Raw genomic sequence first — 22,933 nt, forward strand, 5'->3', positions numbered from 1 at the left:
AAATCCTTAGTTGTATGAAAAAGATAAGAATTTCCTTCGAAATTTTTGTAACTAAACAAAAATTTAACATCGAATCAGCGTTGTTTATTTGCTTTTTTTTCTCAATTTACATCACTTACTGCATCACATACTCATAGGTATTTCTTGTTTTTTAGGGTGCTTGGAAATCGGGTGAGTATAATTTAATTTAGCTACTTATATATACCTTACTTTAATGACAATCATCGAATTTTCTAAGTCAGTTAAAAAAATAATCATCTAAAGAAAAGTATCGATATCGATATCACTCAAGTATCGATATTTTTGGGTCTAACAAGGGGGCGAATGGTTGCGAGTCTACAAGAAACGCGCGGTCCTGGCAGGGTTATTAACGAGCGGCGGCATTAACTTGGTGTTTGGAAGTGGAGTGAAGGTCGTACGTGGAATTGGTATTTGACCTAATTTGGGCCACCACACATTAATGAAAAACCGGATTTAATTTGGAACTTGATATACGACAAAACGGTTAGCGAGAATTCAATTGAATAGTCTTTCCAGTTGCTGTTAGCTCTTTGCGTGAAGTTGAAAGTTTGTGTGAAAGATGTTAAAATTGTAGTAGCATTTTTTATTATTTTTAACAATTAAATAATTAATTGGCCGGAAACAGGCTACCTATCTGTCACTCTAATTACGCCTTCACTGGAGTAAAAGAGAAAGAGCCCCGCAATTTGCGAATTTCGGTTTTCGCGGTTAGCCCCTTAGGTCGCAAATCTGCGGGAGTTGTGGAGATCTAAATCATAAATTATTTATTTGCGTGAATAGGGTCAGATTACAGTTGTTATATATACCTACATAAAGTTTCTCCTAATTCAACCCTAATTCCTAATTTAATTAAGGGAGCCTTAGCCCGGCAGTGGTATGCTATACTATAATAGTCTTTTAAGAGGGAAGATTTTTTTCTGAATAACGAACAGTATTAAAATAAAAAAATTGTAACAATGGCTTATTATTACAAGTCCCTTATATAATATTTACAACTTTCGCGTTTTGAACACATTAACTCACATTAATAGACGGGTCTATTCGCTATTTGCACGACTGGTGCTGCCCTCATATTGTCGGACTTTCTACGTTAAATCTTATGGAGTACAATTAGTTCAAGCGGCTGCCGCTAGTACTAATCTCGGACATTCCATAAGATTACCTGTGTTTGTGACGATCAGCGCCACTTCCCCCTCCACCGACTTCGCACGTTCCCAATCGGTTAATAAAATAAATTCGCGATAGACCCGTCTAAAAAATGTGAGTTAATAGGGTATTTGACTACTAGTCAAATCAGTTTCTTTTTTCGAACTGTCAAAACGATTTTGCTACTATGGAATTTATATGAAACACTAGCATGTGACGCTACAATCAAATTACCTACTCTTTATAGTTTTATACGGGTTTTAAAATAGAAATTGTGTCTAAAAATAACTGCTGTCGGTGCTTTATTTCATGTATGGTGTAATTTTTTTTTAAATACAGTCAAATGCCATATTCAATCAAGCGCAAATGTGCAATCTAATATCCCATCACTATATGAGAACAAAGTCGAGGTCGAATCATTGTCCATGACGATGTGGCTGGTGACACTCGTGCTCGTTGTAGGTACCGCTGCGGGACAGACGGTGCCATGGTGGAACAGTGCGGTGTATTACAGGGTGCTTGTGGACTCTTTCAAAGATGGCGACGGTGACGGACTTGGGGACCTTCAAGGTGAGGTTAAGTATAGGGAAGAAATGATTAGGGCCCAGTGTTTCTTTTCAAGGTTTAAAGGTAGTTGTCCTAGAGCTCAACAAATTCTTCCGTCCACAATTTTTGTTGATTGGTAGATAATGGATGTAAGTTAGGGAGGGAAACTAGCCTTATTAGTTGTAGGTACCGCTGTAGGATAGACTGTGCCATGGTGGAACAGTGCGGTGTATTACAGGGTGCTTGTGGACTCTTTCAAAGATGGCGACGGTGACGGACTTGGGACCTTCAAGGTGAGGTTAAGTATAGGGAAGAAATTATTAGGGCCCAGTGTTTCTTTTCGGCAAATTGAAATCTCAACGTTTAAAGGTACCTAGTTTTCCTAAAGCTCAAGTAATTCCTCCGTCTACAATTTTGTTGATTGGGATGTAACACAGAACATATTAATGTTCTGTGGGATGTAAGAGGTAGGTTAGGGAGGGATACTCGCCTTATTCGATGTAGGTAATGCTGTGGGATAAACGGCACCATTGTGGAATAGTGCAGTTTATTAGGGTGCTGGTGGATTCTTTCAAAGATGGCGATGGTGACGAACTTGGGGATCTTCAGTGAGGCTAAACTTGGATAATGATAGACAATAGTGATCTAATGTGTATTATGGCTAAATATCTTAGTGTTATTTTGTGACCAGGTGACAATAATGGCATAGTTTGATAGAAGAAATTGTATACTACATTCTCCTAATATGCTATTAAGCAGTTATACGCTCTTTCCATAATGGTTCATCTCATCATAACCACCATGGTATGCCCCATTTTGAAAAGAGCTCATAACTGCTTACATCAAATAAGTTTTTCTACTGATTATTGAATATATCTTCTTAAAACCAATGAATGTTAATTAAATTGACGAGTTCAAGGGAAAATAATGATAGCACATTGTACGACAGACTCTACAAATAGATTTTTTATTTATTTATTAAAGGAGCGACAAAACAGATGAGCTACGTCCGAGCTCTGGGAGCAGACGCCATCATCCTGTCTCCCCTCAGCACCAAGAGTCCCGACTGCTCCAAACCTGGTACCATTGACTTGGGAGCGATAGACCAGCGCTATGGAGGGCTGGATGCCTTCACTCAGTTTCTGGAGAAGGCCAAGACTCTAGGTAAGCACAAAGACACAAGCCCTGGCTGCTATAGATAGACCAGGGTCCTTGTACTTGACCCGGCCCGACCTGCGCTATGATTCGAATAGCAGGAAGACATCTCCTTCATAACATAATATCATCAAACTCAACTTCCTGGCATTTTCTGGCGTACCTATTCAAAGAGTAAGATGCTGTTGGTTAGCACAAATATACTTCCACATCTCTTCTTATTTTTGGACAGTAGTGTTAGTACTTGAAAATTTTTAACAGCCTCCTGCTCGTAAATATCTATGTTCTGTACCATAGGTATTACGAGTCATTGTCGCACGAGTGCGATATGACCAGCACAAAAGTACTAAGAAGGGTCGTCAATAATACAATTACAGTGATTAACAAGCGTAACGGAAATGCAGATTTATGTCAGACACAATACGACGTAAACAGATTAAAACACGATACATTGCCAGGGATTTGAATTTATTAAATCGAAGAGTGATTTTACTAAATTTCAATAGATATTTGCCTTTTTGAGTACGGAAATGAGATTGAGGTGCTCCGAGTTGCTCCGTTGTGCGCCGAGACGCGCCATTGCGCCCAGTTGCGCCCAGCTGCGACAGTGCGCCGTCGCGCTCCGGGGTGCGCCATCGCGCTCCCAGTGTTCCTCTGCGCTCCGTGCGCCAGCTGTGGCGGTGAGCAGTCGCGCTCCAACGTGTGCCAACGTGCTCCAATTTGCGCCGTTACGCGCCGAGACGCGCCGTTGCGCCCAACTGCAGCAGGGCGCCTTCACGCTCCAGAGTGTGCCATTGCGCTCCGTTTGGCGCCACCTGCTCAAACTCGCGCCATCGCGCTCCAAAGTGCGCCATCGGTGGAGCAGAGCGACTACACGACCGACCAAGAATACACGACCGACCTTCACGGAGCCCCGGGCCGCTGCACAGTTCTCCGAAGCGCTACTATAGGTTAGTTTGTAATAAAGCATTAGATTTTTAAGACACTACGGACTGCTCATTTTTAGAACTAAGTTTAACGGCTCTATACATATAGAGAAAAATTGTAATAGCTAATTGACAGAGTCTGAGACTCTATATTCATACAATAAAAACCGACAGCAGACCGACACTATAGTCGCTAGACTGACTCTACATAGAGTCGACATTTTACAAATTTTATAATTGTCTTATTTGTTGTTCTTTTTTCTATTTCTGTGTTAGATTAGTTATACCTTTTGTTTGACAGTATTTTATTACATCTTGTATTTGACTTCATTGCTCTAGAAGCCCTTTTACAGCTTCAATATGCCTCCAATTAGAACCCCCGCCAAAAAGACAGCAGGCGACAAATCGCCGCAAAACATCAAACCCCAGGACCAGAACGTAAGGCGTAGTATAACAGAGTGGGAGGCCGTCAAAAGCAAAACCACTCCGACCAGCGCAACGAAGCAGGCAGGCCCTGCTGAGCAGGAAAAGTCGCGAGACGCAAATAAAACGCCGTTAAGCACCCTGAGCCCGCAAAAAAGGCAATATAAAGACAGGGTTTGCGAAGCGAGAGCATGCCTGACAAAGGGAAAGCTGCACATGAACAACTCAAGGAACACAGCAACCGTGATCAAAACGGAAGTGCTGGCAGCGTTGGACCGCCTCTTTCAGTTAGTGAAAGAAGCCGAAGCAGACGCTAAAAAAGGGGAGCGAAGGGAGAGAAATGAAGAACCCGGGGAAGAAATCAAGGAGCCAAGCAGCAGCAACACAACCTTCACAGTCAGTCAAGCCTGCCCGAAACAAACTGAGATACTGGAAAAAATCGAAGAAAATACCAGAGTATTGAAAGAAAACAACAGGAAGATAGAGGAATTGAGAGAGACCCTGGAAAAGCAAAAGGAAACGCTAGAGAAAGTGACGTTACCGACATATGCCAGCATAGCCGCGTCTCAAATGGCCACGCAAAATAAAAATATGACGACGGAACGAAAGGCCCTGCACTCCGTCATCGTCACTTCAAAGGATGAGCAGAAAACCGGGGAAGAGGTACTGGATAGGGTCGGGGAAGCTATAGATGCTAAAGAAGGATGGGTTAAAGTAGAAAAAGTGCGAAAGGCGAAGGATAGAAAAATAATAATAGGCTTTGGGACAAGGGATGAAAGGGACAAGTTGAAAGAGAAGCTAGGGAAGGATGCGGTCGACCTCAACGTGGAGGAAATTAAAAATAAGGACCCGCTCCTGGTCCTTAAAAGTGTTCTCAAGGTAAACACAGATGAAGACATTATGAAAGCTATAAGGAACCAGAACCGGGACGTCTTCCGTGACCTCGACGAGAGGGAAGATCGAGTACTCATAAAATATAGAAGGCGAGCGAGAAACCCCCACACTACACACGTCGTAATTAGTGTGTCACCGACCATATGGCAAAGGGTCACCAGGATAGGAACCGTACACATTGATCTCCAACGCATAAGGGTGGAGGACCAATCCCCGTTGGTACAGTGTTCCCGCTGTTTAGGATACGGACACAGCAAGCGGTTCTGCAAAGAATCAGAAGATTTGTGCAGTCACTGCGGGGACCCGCACCTGTGGAGCGAGTGCCCAAACTATCTCGCGGATGTGCCTCCCTCATGTATAAATTGCACCAAAGCAAAAATAGAAAACGCAGAACACAATGCCTTCAGCGAGGATTGCCAAATACGAAAAAAGTGGGATGCTATAGCTAGGTCAACTATAGCATACTGCTAAAGGCACCCATGTATACAACATAACGCAAGCCAACCTCCAGCGCAGTAAACTGGCGACCAGTGAACTGCTATTAGGTGCAAAGAATCGCAAAACAGCTGTAGCCCTCCTCCAGGAGCCGTATGTGGGAGCGTTAGGGAGGATGCGGGGATGCCAGGGAGTAAGGATCTACCAAAATTCAGACCATAGCGAAGGGACAGTCAAGGCGGCAATTGCAGTGTTTGATCCTGAATTAGACGTCCTGACACACCCGGAACTCACAACCAATAACATGACAGTAGTAAAGAACTCTTGGAGCAGTGGCAACCACTAGGGCATTTGGGTCCAAAACTTTTTTAGTATGAGTTGGGCCTTATTCGACATGCCACTTTTGACGTCGCATGTTGAAGTTCATTTGAATCTGAACAATCATGGGTTGTCGAATAGGTAAAGTGTGTCACCTGTCAGTGAATCTCATGTAAACAAATCATTTCATCGCTAGACTTGGTTGTCTATTGGTATGGCCGCCATGTTTGGATTTATGACATTTAAAAGGGGATTCTATGGCATAGAGTAAACTGCATTTCTATTTTCTATAGTTTTTTGATTCCCCTACTCGACGCAAGATGGAGTTAACAGTCAAATTTCGATCTTGGCGTTATAAAAATAAACCGCAAGAACATGACATGCAGTTGCGTTGGTGTAGATCTATCATGAAAACGAATATATGACAATTGTCCAGAATTAAAAAAAAACTTGACAATAAACATACAGCAATACATATACCACTAAATGTCAAAAAGAAAACAGATTTAGTATAATTACTAGGTAACAAATTATATATAAAGTTTAAATTTTAAACCAATCGTCGTGGGTCCTAACCCCGGCTCTTAGCAATGAACTTCTTGTAACTTGTGTGAAAAATATCATTTGATATTACACCAATTACTTTATGGTGAAGTAAAATATCATGAGTCATGAGGAAGACGGAGTAGCCAGTAGCCACAATAAGCTATATTTTTGTCCTCTGGGTTAGATGGCAGTGAAATAGGGAGAGATAGTGAAGAATGCGGCAAAATAAGCATTTATTGTGTTGTTAGTAGTTAGTAGACTAGTTTTTTTTTCTAAAAATGAAAATTGACGCAACAGCAAGCTCATAGCCCCCTATGAGCCAGTCTGTTAGGTGCAGGCTTAAGGGCTAATCCCGGGGGAAGCGGAGCGTCGGCGACTAGCTGGTGCATCTGCTTATTAACCTCTTCTCACTTTTACCTCAGGTCCTTTGATTAATAAATTAAGGTAAAATTCGTAAGAACTAGTGCCTGTGTCATATTCTAAATTGGACGCTATGCCTAATTAGTTGTTATAAATTAAATACAATAATTATTTATTTAATTAAATTTATAACAACGCAACGTGGGGTTATTCATGATGAATTTTAATGGCTTATATAAGACAGCGGTCGTATATTGCCTCAGAAATTTGGATTTTGTCAGTTTGAATGAACAGCAAACTGGAGACATTGAGATTAATTTTAAACTTATTATTTTAGGTGTTCGTAAAAAATAAGGTATTGACAGACATTGACGGAAAATCGCGAAAACCCGGCCAGGTGCGTCGGACCACGCAAAACGGAGGAGGATTCCATACTTACTTCTTCTACCATGTATCCATATGCCAAAATAGCAACAAAAAAGCCGAACAAAAATGCCGTTTCTTCGCAGCACTAGATTTCAGTCCTTTTTTTAGAAAAGTAATATGTTTAGGTACATAATATATATATATATATATATATATATATATATATATGTAAGTAATTTTGTTATGTGAAACTTATATGTTGTGTTACGAGACTTACGAGTAGGTAACTTTAAACTTTAACAGCCTAACAGATCCCAATAAGGCCTAGTTTACCCTCTGGGTTGGAAGGTCAGATGGCAGTTGCTTTCGGAAAAACTAGTGCCTACGCCAATCCTTGAGATTAATTGTCAAGCGAACAATAGGTTCTCATGATCCGTGGCAAAATCGAGATAACGCGAGGAAGAATAACTTTGTCACAAGAATATTTGGCCAAATATAAATCCTTACTCTCGTGTATTTGACCTACCTACTCGTATTGAGTCGTATTTTGCCACCTAGTAGCCTCGAATTGGTTGTTATATGTGGCTTTCCATAAACTAAGGGTCCTTATGCTTCAATAAGGACGTTTTCATGGGGTCCCGTTGTTTCCTATAAAGTTTTAAGTCATAATGTATTGTTTGTCATATTATCATTACTCATAAAACTGAAACCGTTAACATTTCAAGATTTTAGTTAGGTTATCCTATAGATAGGTTAGGTTAGGTTAGATTTGTTTTATGGCAATCCTGAAAAGTGACGCGTTTCTGAACCAAATGAATTATGACTAACGAAAATTCGAGCAAACAATACATTATGGCTTAAAACTATCTGGGAAACAATAGAAACCCCGTTTTCATCTGAAGTTGCAATAGAAATTGAAAAAGCCACATTTTTTCAAGCTTTTACTTAGTTTCATCTGTCCCGTTGGTTGTCTGTCTGTTCCAATGTGGTTCCAATCAAATCATGCAAATTAAATCCCAACAAAAACATAAATGTGAAATGAGAGCCAAGTTCAATATTGAGAATACGTGTCGTTGTTGACTCGCCGACAAAAGAATTGAGATCTATATGGGTGCCAAGTTCTGTGCTGTGTAGAAAATCCTGAAATTATAAAGGATTTGTCTTGGCTAGTTTTTACGTATAGGCATATAGGTAATATATATTTTTCTGTTAGTTTTTCAAAAACTTGGTTTGTTGTTAAAAACTAGCCAAGACAAATCCTTTATAATTTCAGGATTTTCTACACAGCACAGAACTTGGCACCCATATAGATCTCAATTCTTTTGTCGGCGATTTAACAACGACACATATTCTCAATATTGAACTTGGCTCTCATTTCACATTTATGTTTTTGTTGGGATATCATTACTTTTTGTACAGAAATTACTATAGTATTCATCATGAAAGCAGTTTGCCTAAGCTGAAAAGGAGACCCTCGCTAACGCGCGGTTAATTGTCAAAAAGTTTCAGTTTCACATTTTTTCTTTTGTATACGCCTTATAGTCTACTTTCATTCCAAATATCAAGTTTCTAAGTAATCTAGAAGTGGGTTAGGTTTTTGGTCTATAAGTATTTTTTTTTTCCATCGATATATCAATAATTTCCAGTTTTCAGATTTTTCCCTCTATATGCACCTAATAGTCTACCTTGATGCCAAATATCAAGTTTCTAAGTCATCTAGAAGTGGGTTAGGTTTTTGGTCTATAAGTATTAATTATTTTTTTTCCATCGAAATATCAATAATTTCCAGTTTTCACATTTTTCCTTCTATATGCACCTAATAGTCGACTTTGATGCCAAATATCAAGTTTCTAAGTGATCTAGAAGTGGGTTAGGTTTTTGGTCTATAAGTATTAATTATTATTTTTTCCATCAAAATATCAATCATTTCCAATTTTCACATTTTTCCTTCTATATACACCTAATAGTCTACCTTGATGCCAAATTTCAAGTTTCTAGGTCACCTGGAAGTGGGTTAGGTTTTTGATCTATATGTCAGTCAGTCACAAAAATGCCGGTTTTTAAACGTTAATTTATCAATAACTGTTTGAGCTATGTTTATGAAATAGTGTATTTTGAACAAGCTAAGGGACTTGAATACATGTGCCAAATTTCATGTGTGTAGGTTAAGTAGGTTTCAAGTTGTGAAGGGGTCAAAAGTAGCTCGAAATGGTTCGTGTAATATTACACACGGTTGCTGCGTCGCCAGTTCCTTTTTCTTTGAACTTGGCTGGACACGCTACCGCGTGTCTAGATTTGACCCACTTCTCGGGTGTTCAATGAAGCTGAAAATTTACATAAGTACATAATATGTAATATGGGTGACAATACAATATTTTTATGGTTACCATCGAGCTGATCTGATGGTGATGATACAAACAGTGGTCTTTTAAGTCTTTTTAACTTTGTGATAAAACAACGCAACTTAATTATATTTGAAAATATTTAAAGAAAAATACAGTCAGAAATTAGAAATTTTGTTATCTAACCTCTCTATCACTCTTGCATATTCGAGCGATAAAGAGGCAAATAGCTGAGTTTCGATTTTCGCACTTCCCGATAGGCCCCTTTGTAAACAAACCGCCTTGATGTGTCTATGTCAAATTTTAATTGTCTGTGAAAACTTGTTAAAAAAAAGTTTAAAACAAAGGCGTAGGCAAAGAGTAGTATAATATGTATATAGCTGGTCAACCAAATCTTGTCAGTAAAAAAAGGCACGAAATTCAAATCTTCCATGGGACGATATCCCTTCGCGCCTACATTTTTCAAAATTGCCGCCTTTGTCTACTGTCAAGATCTGGTTGACCAAGTATACCTATATAGCGCTGGCGGTACACCGAGAAATTCAGTAAAATGCTGCAAATGATGTTAAAGGTATGAAAATCGGTACGATTGATCTGTAGAACATTTGAAACAATTTGACCCGAAGCACCAACAAATAAAAAGAAAACGAGAGGAGTTATGACGTCATCTTTTTTTGTAAGGAATAAAAAAATATTGTTTAAAAACCTATCGTGTTTGGTATTAAACGAAAGGGCTTTAGGAGCCGATTCCAAACATATATCACATCATTACATTTCAGTATTTTTTTTTTATTATAATATAAATAATTTTCAAAACATACCAATTAAGTTTGGGTTTCTCCAGATACAATACGGCAAATTTTTTTTTGTAAAATATACCTCTAATCTTATACCTAATATCCTCATATCTAACCCTAATAAAGCAATTTTGAAATTATATACATTTAGGTTTTTTTTTTATTTTTCAATTTTACATAGTGTGATCTATGAAAGCATAAAATTAATATATAACGGTTTTTTTCAGAAAGTCGCTTATATCTCGGAATCTATAAGTCGTAGTAAAAATTGTCTATGTAATAATTAAGAAAGAATTAACCGAAAAAACTCACCTTTAACGTCCCCCCTTTCCCGAGTTCTCCGCCCCCCACTCATCATAACTTTTTCTTACTTAAAGCTTAGATATTACCAAAGGAACATGTAATAGTATTTTATGCAACTGTTGTTTAAGAGAGGTCAAAAAAGGCGAGTGGCGTGAGTAACAATAACAACAAACAACAACCGAAAATTGTTAATAAAGACGCCACTAGTATTTTTTGACTCAGTTAAACAACGTTGCATACAATACTTTTTCTACGACCAAGCACTTACTTTGAAATGCAATGAAATAATAATAAAAATGGATGATGATGATTGTTTCATGTCCTAATGTGATAGGTTGTTCAGTGCGTGGGATTCTTAAGGGGAACGAAAATTTTATTATTTTTGCGCTACGACGCACGGTTTAGGAGATACAGCCCTATAAATATTTTTCTTCCTCTTTTTCTTTTTTATTCTTTTTTTTTTCTTTTTTTGTGTTTTTTAAATCTTACTTAGGGGTTCCTTAAAGGGGAACGAAAATTTGATTATTTTTGCGCTACGACGCACGGTTTAGGAGATACAGCATTATAAATTTTTTTTTTGTGTTTTTTAATCTCTTTTTTGTGTTTTTTTTAAATATTAATTAGGGTTTCTTACAGAGGAATGAACATTTTAATATTTTTGCGCTACGACGCACGGTTTAGAAGATACAACCCTATAAAAAAAAATCTTTATTTTTTTGTTTTTTGTGTTTTCTAAATATTACTTAGGAGTTTCAAAGGGGAACGAAAATTTGATTATTTTTGTGCTACGACGCACGGTTTAGGAGATACAGCCCTATAAAGATGAAAATAATCGTACCATTAACCAAAACATGTATATGGTTTACTCATCTGTCAGAAATGACAATTAAAATTAGATTGGAAACAATGTATTCCATACAATATTTTTTAAGTGGTGATTACACGAAGTATCGTAAAAGTGCCAAAAAGATACTGCGTGTATGCACAAATATTTTTTTTGGGGAATAGACTAAAGACTTGTGTTGATAACTATAAGTTAGGGGTTTAAAGGTGTGTGCACGACCCTTTAAATGACAAATAAAAGTACGGGAGTAGAAAAAGCAAGTTTCAATACTCTTATTTTACCCGAATGACAGTATTACTCGTATTGAGTAATTCGGCAGGGCTATTATTACACTTTGTAAAATTGAAAAATTAAAAAAAAAACCTAAATGTAAATAATTTCAAAATTGCTTTATTAGGGTTAGATATGAGGATATTAGGGATAATTTGAGGTATATTTTACAAAAAAAAAATTATGGTATTGTATCTGGAGAAGCCCAAACTTGGTATGTTTTGAAAACTATTTTTATTATAATTTAAACAAAATGACTGAAATGTAACTATGTGATATATTTTTAGCATTGGCTCAGAAAGCCCTTTCGTTTAATACCATACACGATAGGTTTCTAAACATTTTTTTTTATTTCATACAAAAAAACATGACGTCATAACTCCTCTCGTTTTTTTTATTTGTTGGCGCTTCGGGTCAAATTGTTTCAAATGTCCTAAAGATCAATCGTACCGATTTTCAGACCTTTAACACCATTTGCAGCATTTTACTGATTTTCGCGGTGTACCGCCAGCGCTAGAAGTGGGCAGCAAAGAGTAGTATAATATATAGAACAGTCGGCAGTCAACGTTTGTTCCTAATAAATATAACATTGATGAATCAAGGCGGTTTGTTTAAAGAGGGCCTGCCGCGATACCAATTTCGTTATCTACCACCATTAAATTTCGCTCGTATATGCAAGAGTGATAGAGAGGCAGATAACGAAATTTCCCCCCACCCCCCTTTGGATGGTTCTTGTTTGAGTTATAATGTCACTGTATTGAGGACTCAACCTTTCCATTTTTAAAGTGTTTTTATATCGACATGACACTGGCTACTGTAGTAAATGCCAAAAAAGAAAAAAAAAACGCTGTCATAGTAATCGTCAATCGAAATAAACAACGTACAAATATCCAAGAAAAATTTGCAAAATAGTATATGATAAATATGTAAAACATCATTAATTATCGAATTAAGATTACATACAACTTTGTGTAAAAAAAATTGAGGCAATTATACAGCCCGATTATACGGGTTACATCTTGAAAAAGATGATTATCTTGGAAAGAAGAGTAAATATACATAGGTGAACATAATGGTGAACAAAGGTATAGTCAAATAGGTAGGGACATAATTCAGGGTTTGCTTGTCTGGTCCACGCATGCTGTACCTATCACGACCACGGCACGGCCGTCTCCTGCTAACTTTTCGCTATAATAGTAAAATCATAGGTCTAATACCTATGATTTTAATATTATAGCGAACAATATTTCATGTTCATGATCTCGAATTTAAGACTTTAGCTTAGATTTATGGCGTGCGGCCTAGCGCGCGTTGCCTCTATGAGGAGCTGTCAAAGCGCTTTATATCTGTATGCTTTTGATGATGCGGATCAGCATTCTTATCCAGCGGGGCAAGCGGGCAGCCTGGAGAAGGGCACCCTACCGCACTTGGTAGGTCACTACACTCACTACCAGGATTTAGGGCTAATAATTTATTTATAAGTTTTTAATACCTTTAAACGAGCAATTCTTGTAAATTTATTTATTTATTTATATGTATATATATTTCGGGGATCTCGGGAACGGCTCTAAACGGATTTAGATGAAATTTGCTATATGGAGGTTTACGGGGGCGCAAAATCGATCTAGCTAGGTTTTATCTCTGGGAAAACGCATTTTTGGGTTATTATATGTTTCCCGAGCAAAACTCGGTCTCCCAGACATTAAGTTTTTAATTTAAGTGTTTTTATCATGTTTCATATTTAAACTTACAGATGTGAATCACCAGCAGAGTTTTTGGAGAGGTGTGGTTTTCTTATTTCCTGTTACCAACCTGAAACACCATACCTACTTAAATATCAGAAAATAATAAAGTGAAGAAAATTAAATAAAGTTGAATGCTTAAAAACTTTAATGTTTTATTAAAATTGAACGAAAAAAAATGTGTAAACTGAAATAGATCTAATTTTTTTATTTGTAGTTGAATAACATATATGTATTTAATCTCCTTTAATTAAAAATCATCTCTGAGTAGATACATATTAAACAATAGGTACTTTTAGGTCTTGGTAGTAATGTTAGGTCTTATGACCTACTGTATTTGACTATATTACTTACCAAGACCGAAGCCTGACCTGTCAGTCACCAACTATTTTGATGCTCTTTGTAGGTAGCATCAAAATAGTTGGTGACTGACAAAGTTACCAAGTTACTAAGGTAGTAGGTACCTATATAGTAGGTAGCAGTAGCGCAATATTTAGTCAAAATATTTTGACTAATTTAGATTACTTTTATGCCAAAAAAGTAATACAAGCTATTCATGTTCCACTTAGTAATAAAATACGGACTTTTCTGAATATGTGGTTTACGAAATGTGTTAAGAGCCAACAGGAGTGGTCATTTCTCCATACAAACGTACTCGACTGTTTCCTCCGTGGGTTTTGAAGCTAGAGCAATGATTTTTTTAACACAGATTAATATTGTCAATAACGGTGTCGGACCGTTTTGCTTTTTTTGATATTTTTGTTTTTTAAGGCGCTAGAGCCCTTCAAAAATGGCCAAAATGGCCTAATTGACTATGCCGCAATGAGAGGCGTGGTATTCAAAACTGATATCAATTAGCCAAAAAAGCAAAACGGTCCGACACAGATAATTTCATAATCATTTAGATTTCCAAATTTGGTTACGATTGGTTAAGTTTTGGAGGAGGAAACAGTTAAAAGTAAACAGGAAACAGGAGGTTTCGTACTCGACCTCGATATTTGAGATTTTTACGCAGGATTTTTCACCTTGTCCTTATCGCATTAGTTTTAGGTGCCGCTTCCGTTAGCGAGACGGGTATATTTACCTAAAATATTTAAATCTCAGCTCCAACAGGAGGCTCTTAAGGTACAACTTGTGGTTTATTAACGTGGTTTAGAAATAGGCAGCTTGAGTTGAGAGAGGTGATGAGTAAATTGTTTAATTTTTTTACAATTTTGAGCGTTTATAGGAGAATGTGTGGAGCAAGCATTATTTGACGTGTAGGTGTGGGTTTAACAAAAAGATCGCTTGTCAATAAGGCATTCTTGCTGTTAAAATTCAATTATTAATAGCCTTTATCGACCATCAGCAATGTAGTCCCTTTTTGATTGATGGAAATTGTCACGTAAGTTCCACTACTCGCCGCCGCATCGCCTACAGCGCATTCGTTGGTCTTTCGCTCACAAGATGTCATTAATTCATGTAAACTTACGTACTGAAAAAAAAAGTTTTACTCTTTGCTATAAATTACCCTTTCGCACGTCAAAAACTCCAAGATGGTGCCGAAGGTCATAGAGAACCAAGTCTACCTTTGGAATCATTACTTGTCAAAATTTGACATTAGCAATCCACAGTTAGGTGACAACCAAACCAAACCATTATAAACCTTAAAGTAATAATAAAACAAAGTTGTTTTTTGTTAAATTATTGTTTGTACCAAATGAACTTCAGCACTTGATGAACTTCAAATGAACTTCAGCAGTTGAATTTCAAATGACGCGAAATCTGACAGTTGCACATGTCGAATAGGGGCCGTTATGCGTAAAATAAATGGGAAATGGAAGTCAAAAGCACATGACTCGTACTGGTACTTGAATACATCATTTGAGTACGATTAGCGGGATGTTTGAGTGACTATCTTTTAATTAATATTCACCTTTTTGTGTCTAACTTGGTTATGTTATGAATAAGAATAAGAATCTTTTATTTGCGATAAACATTACCAGGTACATCGGTGTTCATGCGATAGGTGGTAGGTTTCATGTTTAACCATAAATGGTATGCAAAATATGTACAAAACTTATAAACTATCATGCAAAACATATACAAATAATGTCTCTATTTATAATATATTAATTATTAATGTTATACAAGTCAAGTCTAATTAATTAAATTTCATGTCCAAGAATTCATTTGTGCTATAGAAATTGTAGTTGTTTAGCCATTGATGCAATTTTCGCTTGAATGCTATAATATTTAATGTTTTCATATCATTAGGTAATGTATTATACATATTAAGACACATTATCGTGCAGCTTTTTTTATGTTTAGCTAATCTCGGATGTTCATCAGGAAGTAGTCTATCCGGATTGCGGCAAGAGCGTGGATGGCTATCACAGGCTTTTTTAAATATATGTTTGTGCTTATGAACAAACATGCACATTTCATAAATATAAAGAGACGGAAGTGGTAATAAACCAAGCCTTTTAAAAAGTGGTCTGCATGATTCCCCTGGTGGCATCCCGTGTATTGCACGAATGCATTTTTTTTGTGCGACAAAGGCTCTATTTAAATCGGTGCTATTGCCCCACATTATTAAGCCATAGCGTAAAACGGACTCTACGTATGCATGATAGCAGGATATTGCCGTTTTGGTATCAGTAACTCTACCGAGTTGTTTAAGTGCAAACACATATTTATTTATCCGGTTAGCAACGTTCTCCAATTGTGCCTTCCAGTCCAGATTCTCGTCTAGAATTACTCCTAGGAATTTAGTTTGCGTAACATTTTCTATGCTTGAAACATTCAGATCAATATTCAAATTCGGGTTCATTGATTCATTAAAATTCATAAATTTAGATTTATCTAGGTTAAATATTATGGTGTTAAATATTATGAAAACAGTTTAGCAAATTCAGCTACAGCTAAGCAATTACCAGCCTTATTTCTATCAAAACAGAACTCAAAGTGGTCAGCACCCTGGACCTGCAAACGGCCAGTGCAGCATCAGAGTGGTTCACGTCCAGTGCCAACCGAGTGAACGGGTTTGAAGACTGGTTTATGTGGGCTGATGGAACTCCTGAACAACCTCCCGAGGTACTTTACAAAGAGATTCATTTGTACAGTCAGCAGCAGAAGTTGGTAAGCCAGCGAGGTGTTCATAACCTTGACACGCTCTTATTCTCTTAACAATAAAGTTGCGTCAAGATCATTTTGAACACCTGGCCCGCTTAGCAACTTCTGCTGCTGACTGTAGGTACGGCGGAAGATTTTAATTTATGACCCATTTGGTACCTTGTCACAGTGACAATCAATATGAAAGTCGCTAGATACCCCATACTATTATCACTGTGACAAGGTACAAAATAGGTCCGAAATTAAAATCTTCGACAGTGAGTTCTTACATTTATGATTATGAGACAATGGGACGAAATAAACGCATAGATAAGACGGCCAAAATACAAAACTAGGTAAGTGAGAAATCCAATTCAAATACTAGCAGGGCAAAATATATGATTTTGGCATTGTTTATAGAGGTAGATATATATGCATTCGAAGTGGTCAGGATTATATATATTATGTTTAACAATGAGACTATGTAATATTTAAAACTTTCGCGTTTTGAGCACATCTTCACTCACATTTATAGACTCTATCGCGGGTCGGCAAATAAAGGTAATAAAATAAATTTCGCGATAGACCCGTCTATAAAATGTGATTTAATTAAATGGCGTTATTCATAAACGTCCAGTAAGCCTGAAATGATAATTTTTATTTGTTTTTGCTTATTTTGTCGTTTTATTTGTTAAAAGACTTAAATTAGCTAACAGTCTCGACAGTCTCGTTAAGTTTTATGATTTTTATCCGGATAAGTTTCCCTGATATCATCCTTATATCGTTAATATGGGAGTTTTGATACTTCAATGTCATAATAACAAACCTAAACGGCAAACACGTTAAATCAGTTCATTAAAACCTCGACTATTTCCAGCTAGAACCCGGCATCGACCAATGGGCGTACCACGAAGACCGCAAGGCATTCTTCGCAACCCGAAACAACGCGTCAGTCCTCAACCTCTGCTCCGAAGGCGTGGCATCCGCGTTAGCATCAGCTCAATGCGCCTGGCTACGTCGGGGGGTTTCTGGTCTGGTACTAAACCCTGACTTCAAGGAGCAGGCTTGTGGACTGAAGGTCTTGAAGAAGATGGTGGCGGAAGCCATGACGTGTGCTAGAGGCTCAAACTTGGATACACCGTGAGTTTTATTTGTAACAAAAGTACTCTTGATTATATTTTGTATAAATGAGAGTAGCTAAGTAGGTACTTTTTCATCCAGAAACTTATACACAGTAATCTATTCTAAATACAAACAACTCAATCAATAATAGCCTTGACCTTTAGTCATTGAGTGGTCAAATATGCAAGTTATTGACATAAGTATCTTAATCACTCTAATTAACATATTATCTAATGAACTATATACATTTCTATTTTATTTCTGTTACAAAAATATCACGAATAAATTCGTTCCTCGCTTGCGGTGAAAAAGTGCCCATATTAAATATAATAATAATTTATAACAAATCAAAACATAACAATATATACAACTGTTCGGCAAAACCATACATGTAAAACCGAGCCATTTAGCCACTCAATGAAAAGAAAATAATATTTCACATAATATTACCGCTCCTATTTGTTCTGAAATGCCTTCACAGTATCAGAGTATGGGCCCGATTCAGATTTTGAAATAGACATCTACTAGATATCTTTTAGATGTCACCAAGATACGATTACGATATGTTTAGGATCTAACCTGTCAAATTTGACATTTCTGCGATTCTGGAGATACTCTTGAAGGATTTCCACAAGATATAAGTAACTTAGAGATCCAATTCACATAATAGATATCTAACACTATCTAACGTAAAAGTGACATTGGTTGCCCGAATTAAGCTGCAAAAGAGAACTAGTTGAATCTAAACTATAACGTATCTAGAATGGATCTAGTACGTGTCATCTCTTGTGAATATCTCGAAGTTCGAATACGGCAGTATACCTAATATAATCCAATACACCTAAAAGACAATTTTAACAAAAGGCCGACCTTTCCGCAGAGTAAGCAACATCTATCACAGACGCAATCGCTCGAAACCCGAAACGGTCGTACAAGATTTTTCGATTATTTTGGGACTGTGGCCCGCCATTACGTTGATATGATATACTGATTTATTTAATGTACTTTGGCTAAGCTATAGCTAAACAGAAGAAATATATAAATATATTTGCGGAGATCTGATAGATTTATCCAGTCCTTAACTATAATAAAAATATTGGGCTTATGGTATGGAGGTACAGGTACTAAACTTCGCAGGCAGGGTCACTAATACTGCCATGTAGGCTATAATTTAAATGTGCTTTAACTCAGTTAAATTAGAATTTAGATACACAAGCTTAAAGCCTTTAAGCTTGTGTATCTAAATTCTAAACTATGACGTGAAAAAAAAAAACAAATGACGTGAAAGTAATATATGATTACAATACCGATTTAAATAATTATTTGATTGTAATTAATAAAACTGGCGTCTAATTTTACTTTAAGTATGTATGTATAATTTCCCGTTTTCGCGCCATTTTTTGTAAATAACTGTAGGTAGATAATTACGAATTTAATTTACGATACATCATCAAATATCCTCCTTTTTTTCCTTCTTTCTCGCGTTAACCCGGCATTTTGCCATACGATACACCAACAAACATCATCATTATAAAAATATTCATAAAAGGATTTTAAAAATAGAGCCGCTCCTTCTTCTTCGTTGTCAGGATCAAACATTCACAATAGTTATTTGTACAACAAGAGATCAAAGTTTGATATTTATTCGAGTGCTTATTTTGAGTCTGAGTTTGAGAGAAGCGAAAGATTCTATACAAAATATGAGACAAAATGAGCAAAATGCGATTTTGCTCACTGTTTTTAAGTAGCAAAGTACTCTTGTTCGAGCTGCTGAGGTGAAAACTTAATTGTTGGTATATCTTAAGAAAACATGAGTGAATAGGTAAGTGATGATGAAGGAATAAATTTTTCGGGTTCTCTAATATGTTCTCACTGCTGAGGTGAAAAGTTTTGTGAACTACACGAGATCAAAGTTATTTACTCGCTACGCTCGTGAATCTAGTATAGAATCTTTCGCTTGCACGGGACTCAAAATAAGCACTCGAAGAAATATCAAACTTTGATCTCTTGTTGTACAAATAACTATTTTTAAACTCCCATTGACATTTAGAATTTTATATTGGTGCAACTTGCAAAGCGAAATACAGGTTCATGAGGTATGAGGTAGACTGTTCCTGTTCCCAAGTCGCAAGTTCGCGTCACATCCGAGGCGGTGACATATCATTTTTGTGTTTACATTTCAGAGTAATCATAGTCGAGACATCACTACCCTCAGAAGAGGCTGGACAGTACTACAGTGATGGAAACATAGGTGCCAACAGTGTCATAAGTACGGCCCTTACATCTGCCGCAAGATCAGCTCCTCAAATGGCAGTGGCTTTCTACGCCGATATTCTTAATGCTCCTCAGGATGGTGTTCCGACTTGGCAGGTACTGTTACTTTGAGGAATCTTTGCGTAATATAATGTCAACAGCTTTAGTGCCAACAGTGTGATAAGTTCGGCCCTTCCGTTTTTCTTTTTATCATTTAAAATATTTGTTTTAATTTTTACAATGGTGAACGATATTGAGACAGGGAGCATAATCTTTAAAGGATTCCTAGGTTTCATGTAATATTATTGTATCTTTTTATTTTATCCCGCTTGTTAAAGTATTGTATTTGTTGTATTTAACGATTCAAAAAACCATTTTTTATAATAGGCAATAATGCACTACACTTTTAAAAACCAAACGCTCCTAAATCCTTTCTTCACTGCGCAATCTCTCAAAACAAATCTACAATTCCAGACAAGCTCCCCCAATGCAAACCGTATCACCACCAGACACGGCGGCGACATGGTTGACGCCATCAACCTCCTCAACTTAGTCCTCCCCGGATCCAGCATCATCCAGCAAGGAGACGAGCTCGGCTCAGCCGACACTATCCTCGAATGGGCAACATCTGACACCTGTTTCCCAAGCCAACCTTTGCCATCGTCAGCGCCCTTCCCTTGGGATGATACAGCGAATGCTGGGTTCACTTCTGGAACGCCCTGGTTGCCATTAGCGCCTAACTATAGATATGCGAATGCGAAGACGCAGTTTGTGAATGATGGGAGCCATGTTGGAGTGGTGAGGGTGGCGGCTGCGATGAGGAAGAGTCCTGCTATTGGGCCTCATGCTGAGGTAATTGAATAAATGAAATGAAATGAAATAATTATTGACGAAATTGAATTAAATGAAAGCTAAGAAACATATCATTTTTTGAGTGGATTCGGGGGTTTTCGCTTTATGACATAGATCAGGGACAAAATGAATGTTGAACCCCTTTTTGATTTTTTTCCTGACAAGAATCATTGTGAGAATTGAATACCAAGGAAGCTTGAACTCACTGCAATCACTGGGTACTCTTAAGTATCCCTAAAATAACGTTATACGTGGAGAAATCTTTGCTGTTTATTCTGTGTGAGAAACATCTTATACGGTTTCTATTGGTGATCGCCGTATTTTATAAGAATTCTATCAAATATCATCCCTCGTTATTGTATAACACACACAATCACGGCAAAATTCCCGGCTTTTGTTGTATTTAAGTGCGAGCATCTATAAGATTACTATTTATAAGAGCTCTGAAATGGTTTATCTATGCCTTACAGATCAAACGCCTCGGAGACGCCATAGTAGTCCTAAGATGGGGAGGCACTGGCTGTCTCCTAGTAGTCTCCAACGTCGGCAAGTCCCAGACCGAAGCCCAGCTTTCATCAGTCCCAGGTCTACCCGCCGAAATGACCGTAGCTTCCAGCTCAGCTGGCTCGGGCTTCTCAACTGGATCTCATGTGAAATTAGAGAAAGCAGTGAGACTTGGACCTGGAGAGACGGTGCTGCTTGCTGGAGCTCCGAGGCATTGCGGAGGGCCAGGGCCCGTGGACAAGATAGCTAATAAGCTGAATGAGGGGTGGCTGAAGTTAAACAAGTATTTTAGTAATTTGTAAACTGTTTAGGCATACAACAAGTCCAAACCTGAACTTAGTAAATTTCAATAGTAGCATTCGCTACTTAACCTTAGTTCCAAATCGTTATCGTATAAACTTTTCGACTATGATTTTATGCATAATTATAACCTATTAAATATGGTCAATGGAAGGCTTTCAGTCATAATCAAAAAATTCGATCTTTCTCATAGATTTCACTCAAAATCTTACTAGGGCCGATCACATACGTCTTAAATGCGCTAAATAATTACTAACACACACATGAATTAATACTGTGTTAATTCCGAAACGTAGATACTTTAGGTACCTATCTCTCCAGTGTGTTAACAAAATGTATATACCTACATATAAATGTATTTACAAATACATGTTGTTAAAAATATTTTGCGAGTTTTATTCATTATCAGAGGATAATGCACGACCTATATGTAAACAAAATTGTGCACAGTGCGATCGGATATTTAAAACGAAGTTCGGTTTTGCGAGCCATATACGTGCTCATCAGAGAAAAGTGTAAGGGTCGCCGTTGTCGGATACGACATGGAGGACTATATATATATATATATGTAAACATTTAAATACACATACCTATAACGTCAGAGTTATTTGTCCATTTATACCTAAACAGTCCAATATTTATCCTGTATTGCAAAATTTGCAAAAACAATAAAAATTTAAAGATTTCGTGTCTAGAAACTTTTTATCGTCAATAACGAATCTTCAAGCGTTCCAAAGACTAAAATGGAAGTACATAAATCCGTCCACATATGCACCCCTCCGGCCCTCCGTGTGACCCAAATTCGCCAAAGAAAACAAATTAACTCCGCTAACCCTAACTAACCCCAGTACCTTAGACAAGAAGGGTCACACCATATATGAGTAGCATTATTGCCAAAACATATTTCTATTTTCGAAAGAAGAAATAACTACGGTGTAAACTGAAATAGATGTCATGTATAAAATAAAAAGTGACGAAGCCCTGCCTACCGTACCTACGGTGAACTACGGTGTAGGTACTTAGAAAACGGGGTGATTTTGAAAATAAGAAATATCTACTAAACTAGCTATGCTTCGTAAGCAAGACTCCTTGGTAAGCGTGAGCGTTGCCATAGTATAAAGTGCTTCTGGTAGAACAGATATCAGTAATTTTCAAAATAACCCCGTTTTCGAAGTAGCCCCAATGCATCTTATAGATCTACTACGTATCTCAGGGGGACCGTAAAAAAAATGATTTTCTAGTCTATGCCAGCTCAGTTTTCGGTAAAAAAAGTTTATTACATTTTTACTTAACATAATTACAAATTGGCTTCATCCGATCCTTCGACCAGTCTTTAGCGGATCCTATTACTTAAATTCTTAATAACTGCCTCAGT

At 37.3% G+C, this 22,933-nt stretch overlaps 2 protein-coding genes across 2 annotated transcripts in view; one reads left to right on the forward strand and one right to left on the reverse strand.

Annotated features, from left to right (window-relative positions):
- Nucleotides 1-22,933, reverse strand: part of LOC134648363 (uncharacterized) — a 96,345-nt gene that overhangs the window by 72,533 nt on the left and 879 nt on the right. The window lies entirely within an intron of this gene.
- LOC134648151 (maltase A3-like) lies at nt 1,570-21,572 on the forward strand. The gene is made up of 7 exons (XM_063502630.1): nt 1,570-1,737; nt 2,698-2,877; nt 16,373-16,509; nt 17,405-17,667; nt 19,833-20,019; nt 20,377-20,754; nt 21,225-21,572. Exons 1-7 carry the CDS (start codon nt 1,593-1,595, stop codon nt 21,558-21,560), a joined length of 1,626 nt encoding a protein of 541 aa, XP_063358700.1. The 5' UTR covers nt 1,570-1,592; the 3' UTR covers nt 21,561-21,572.

The sequence above is a fragment of the Cydia amplana genome, chromosome 5 (assembly GCF_948474715.1).
Source record: "Cydia amplana chromosome 5, ilCydAmpl1.1, whole genome shotgun sequence".
Taxonomy (NCBI): Eukaryota; Metazoa; Arthropoda; class Insecta; order Lepidoptera; family Tortricidae; genus Cydia; species Cydia amplana.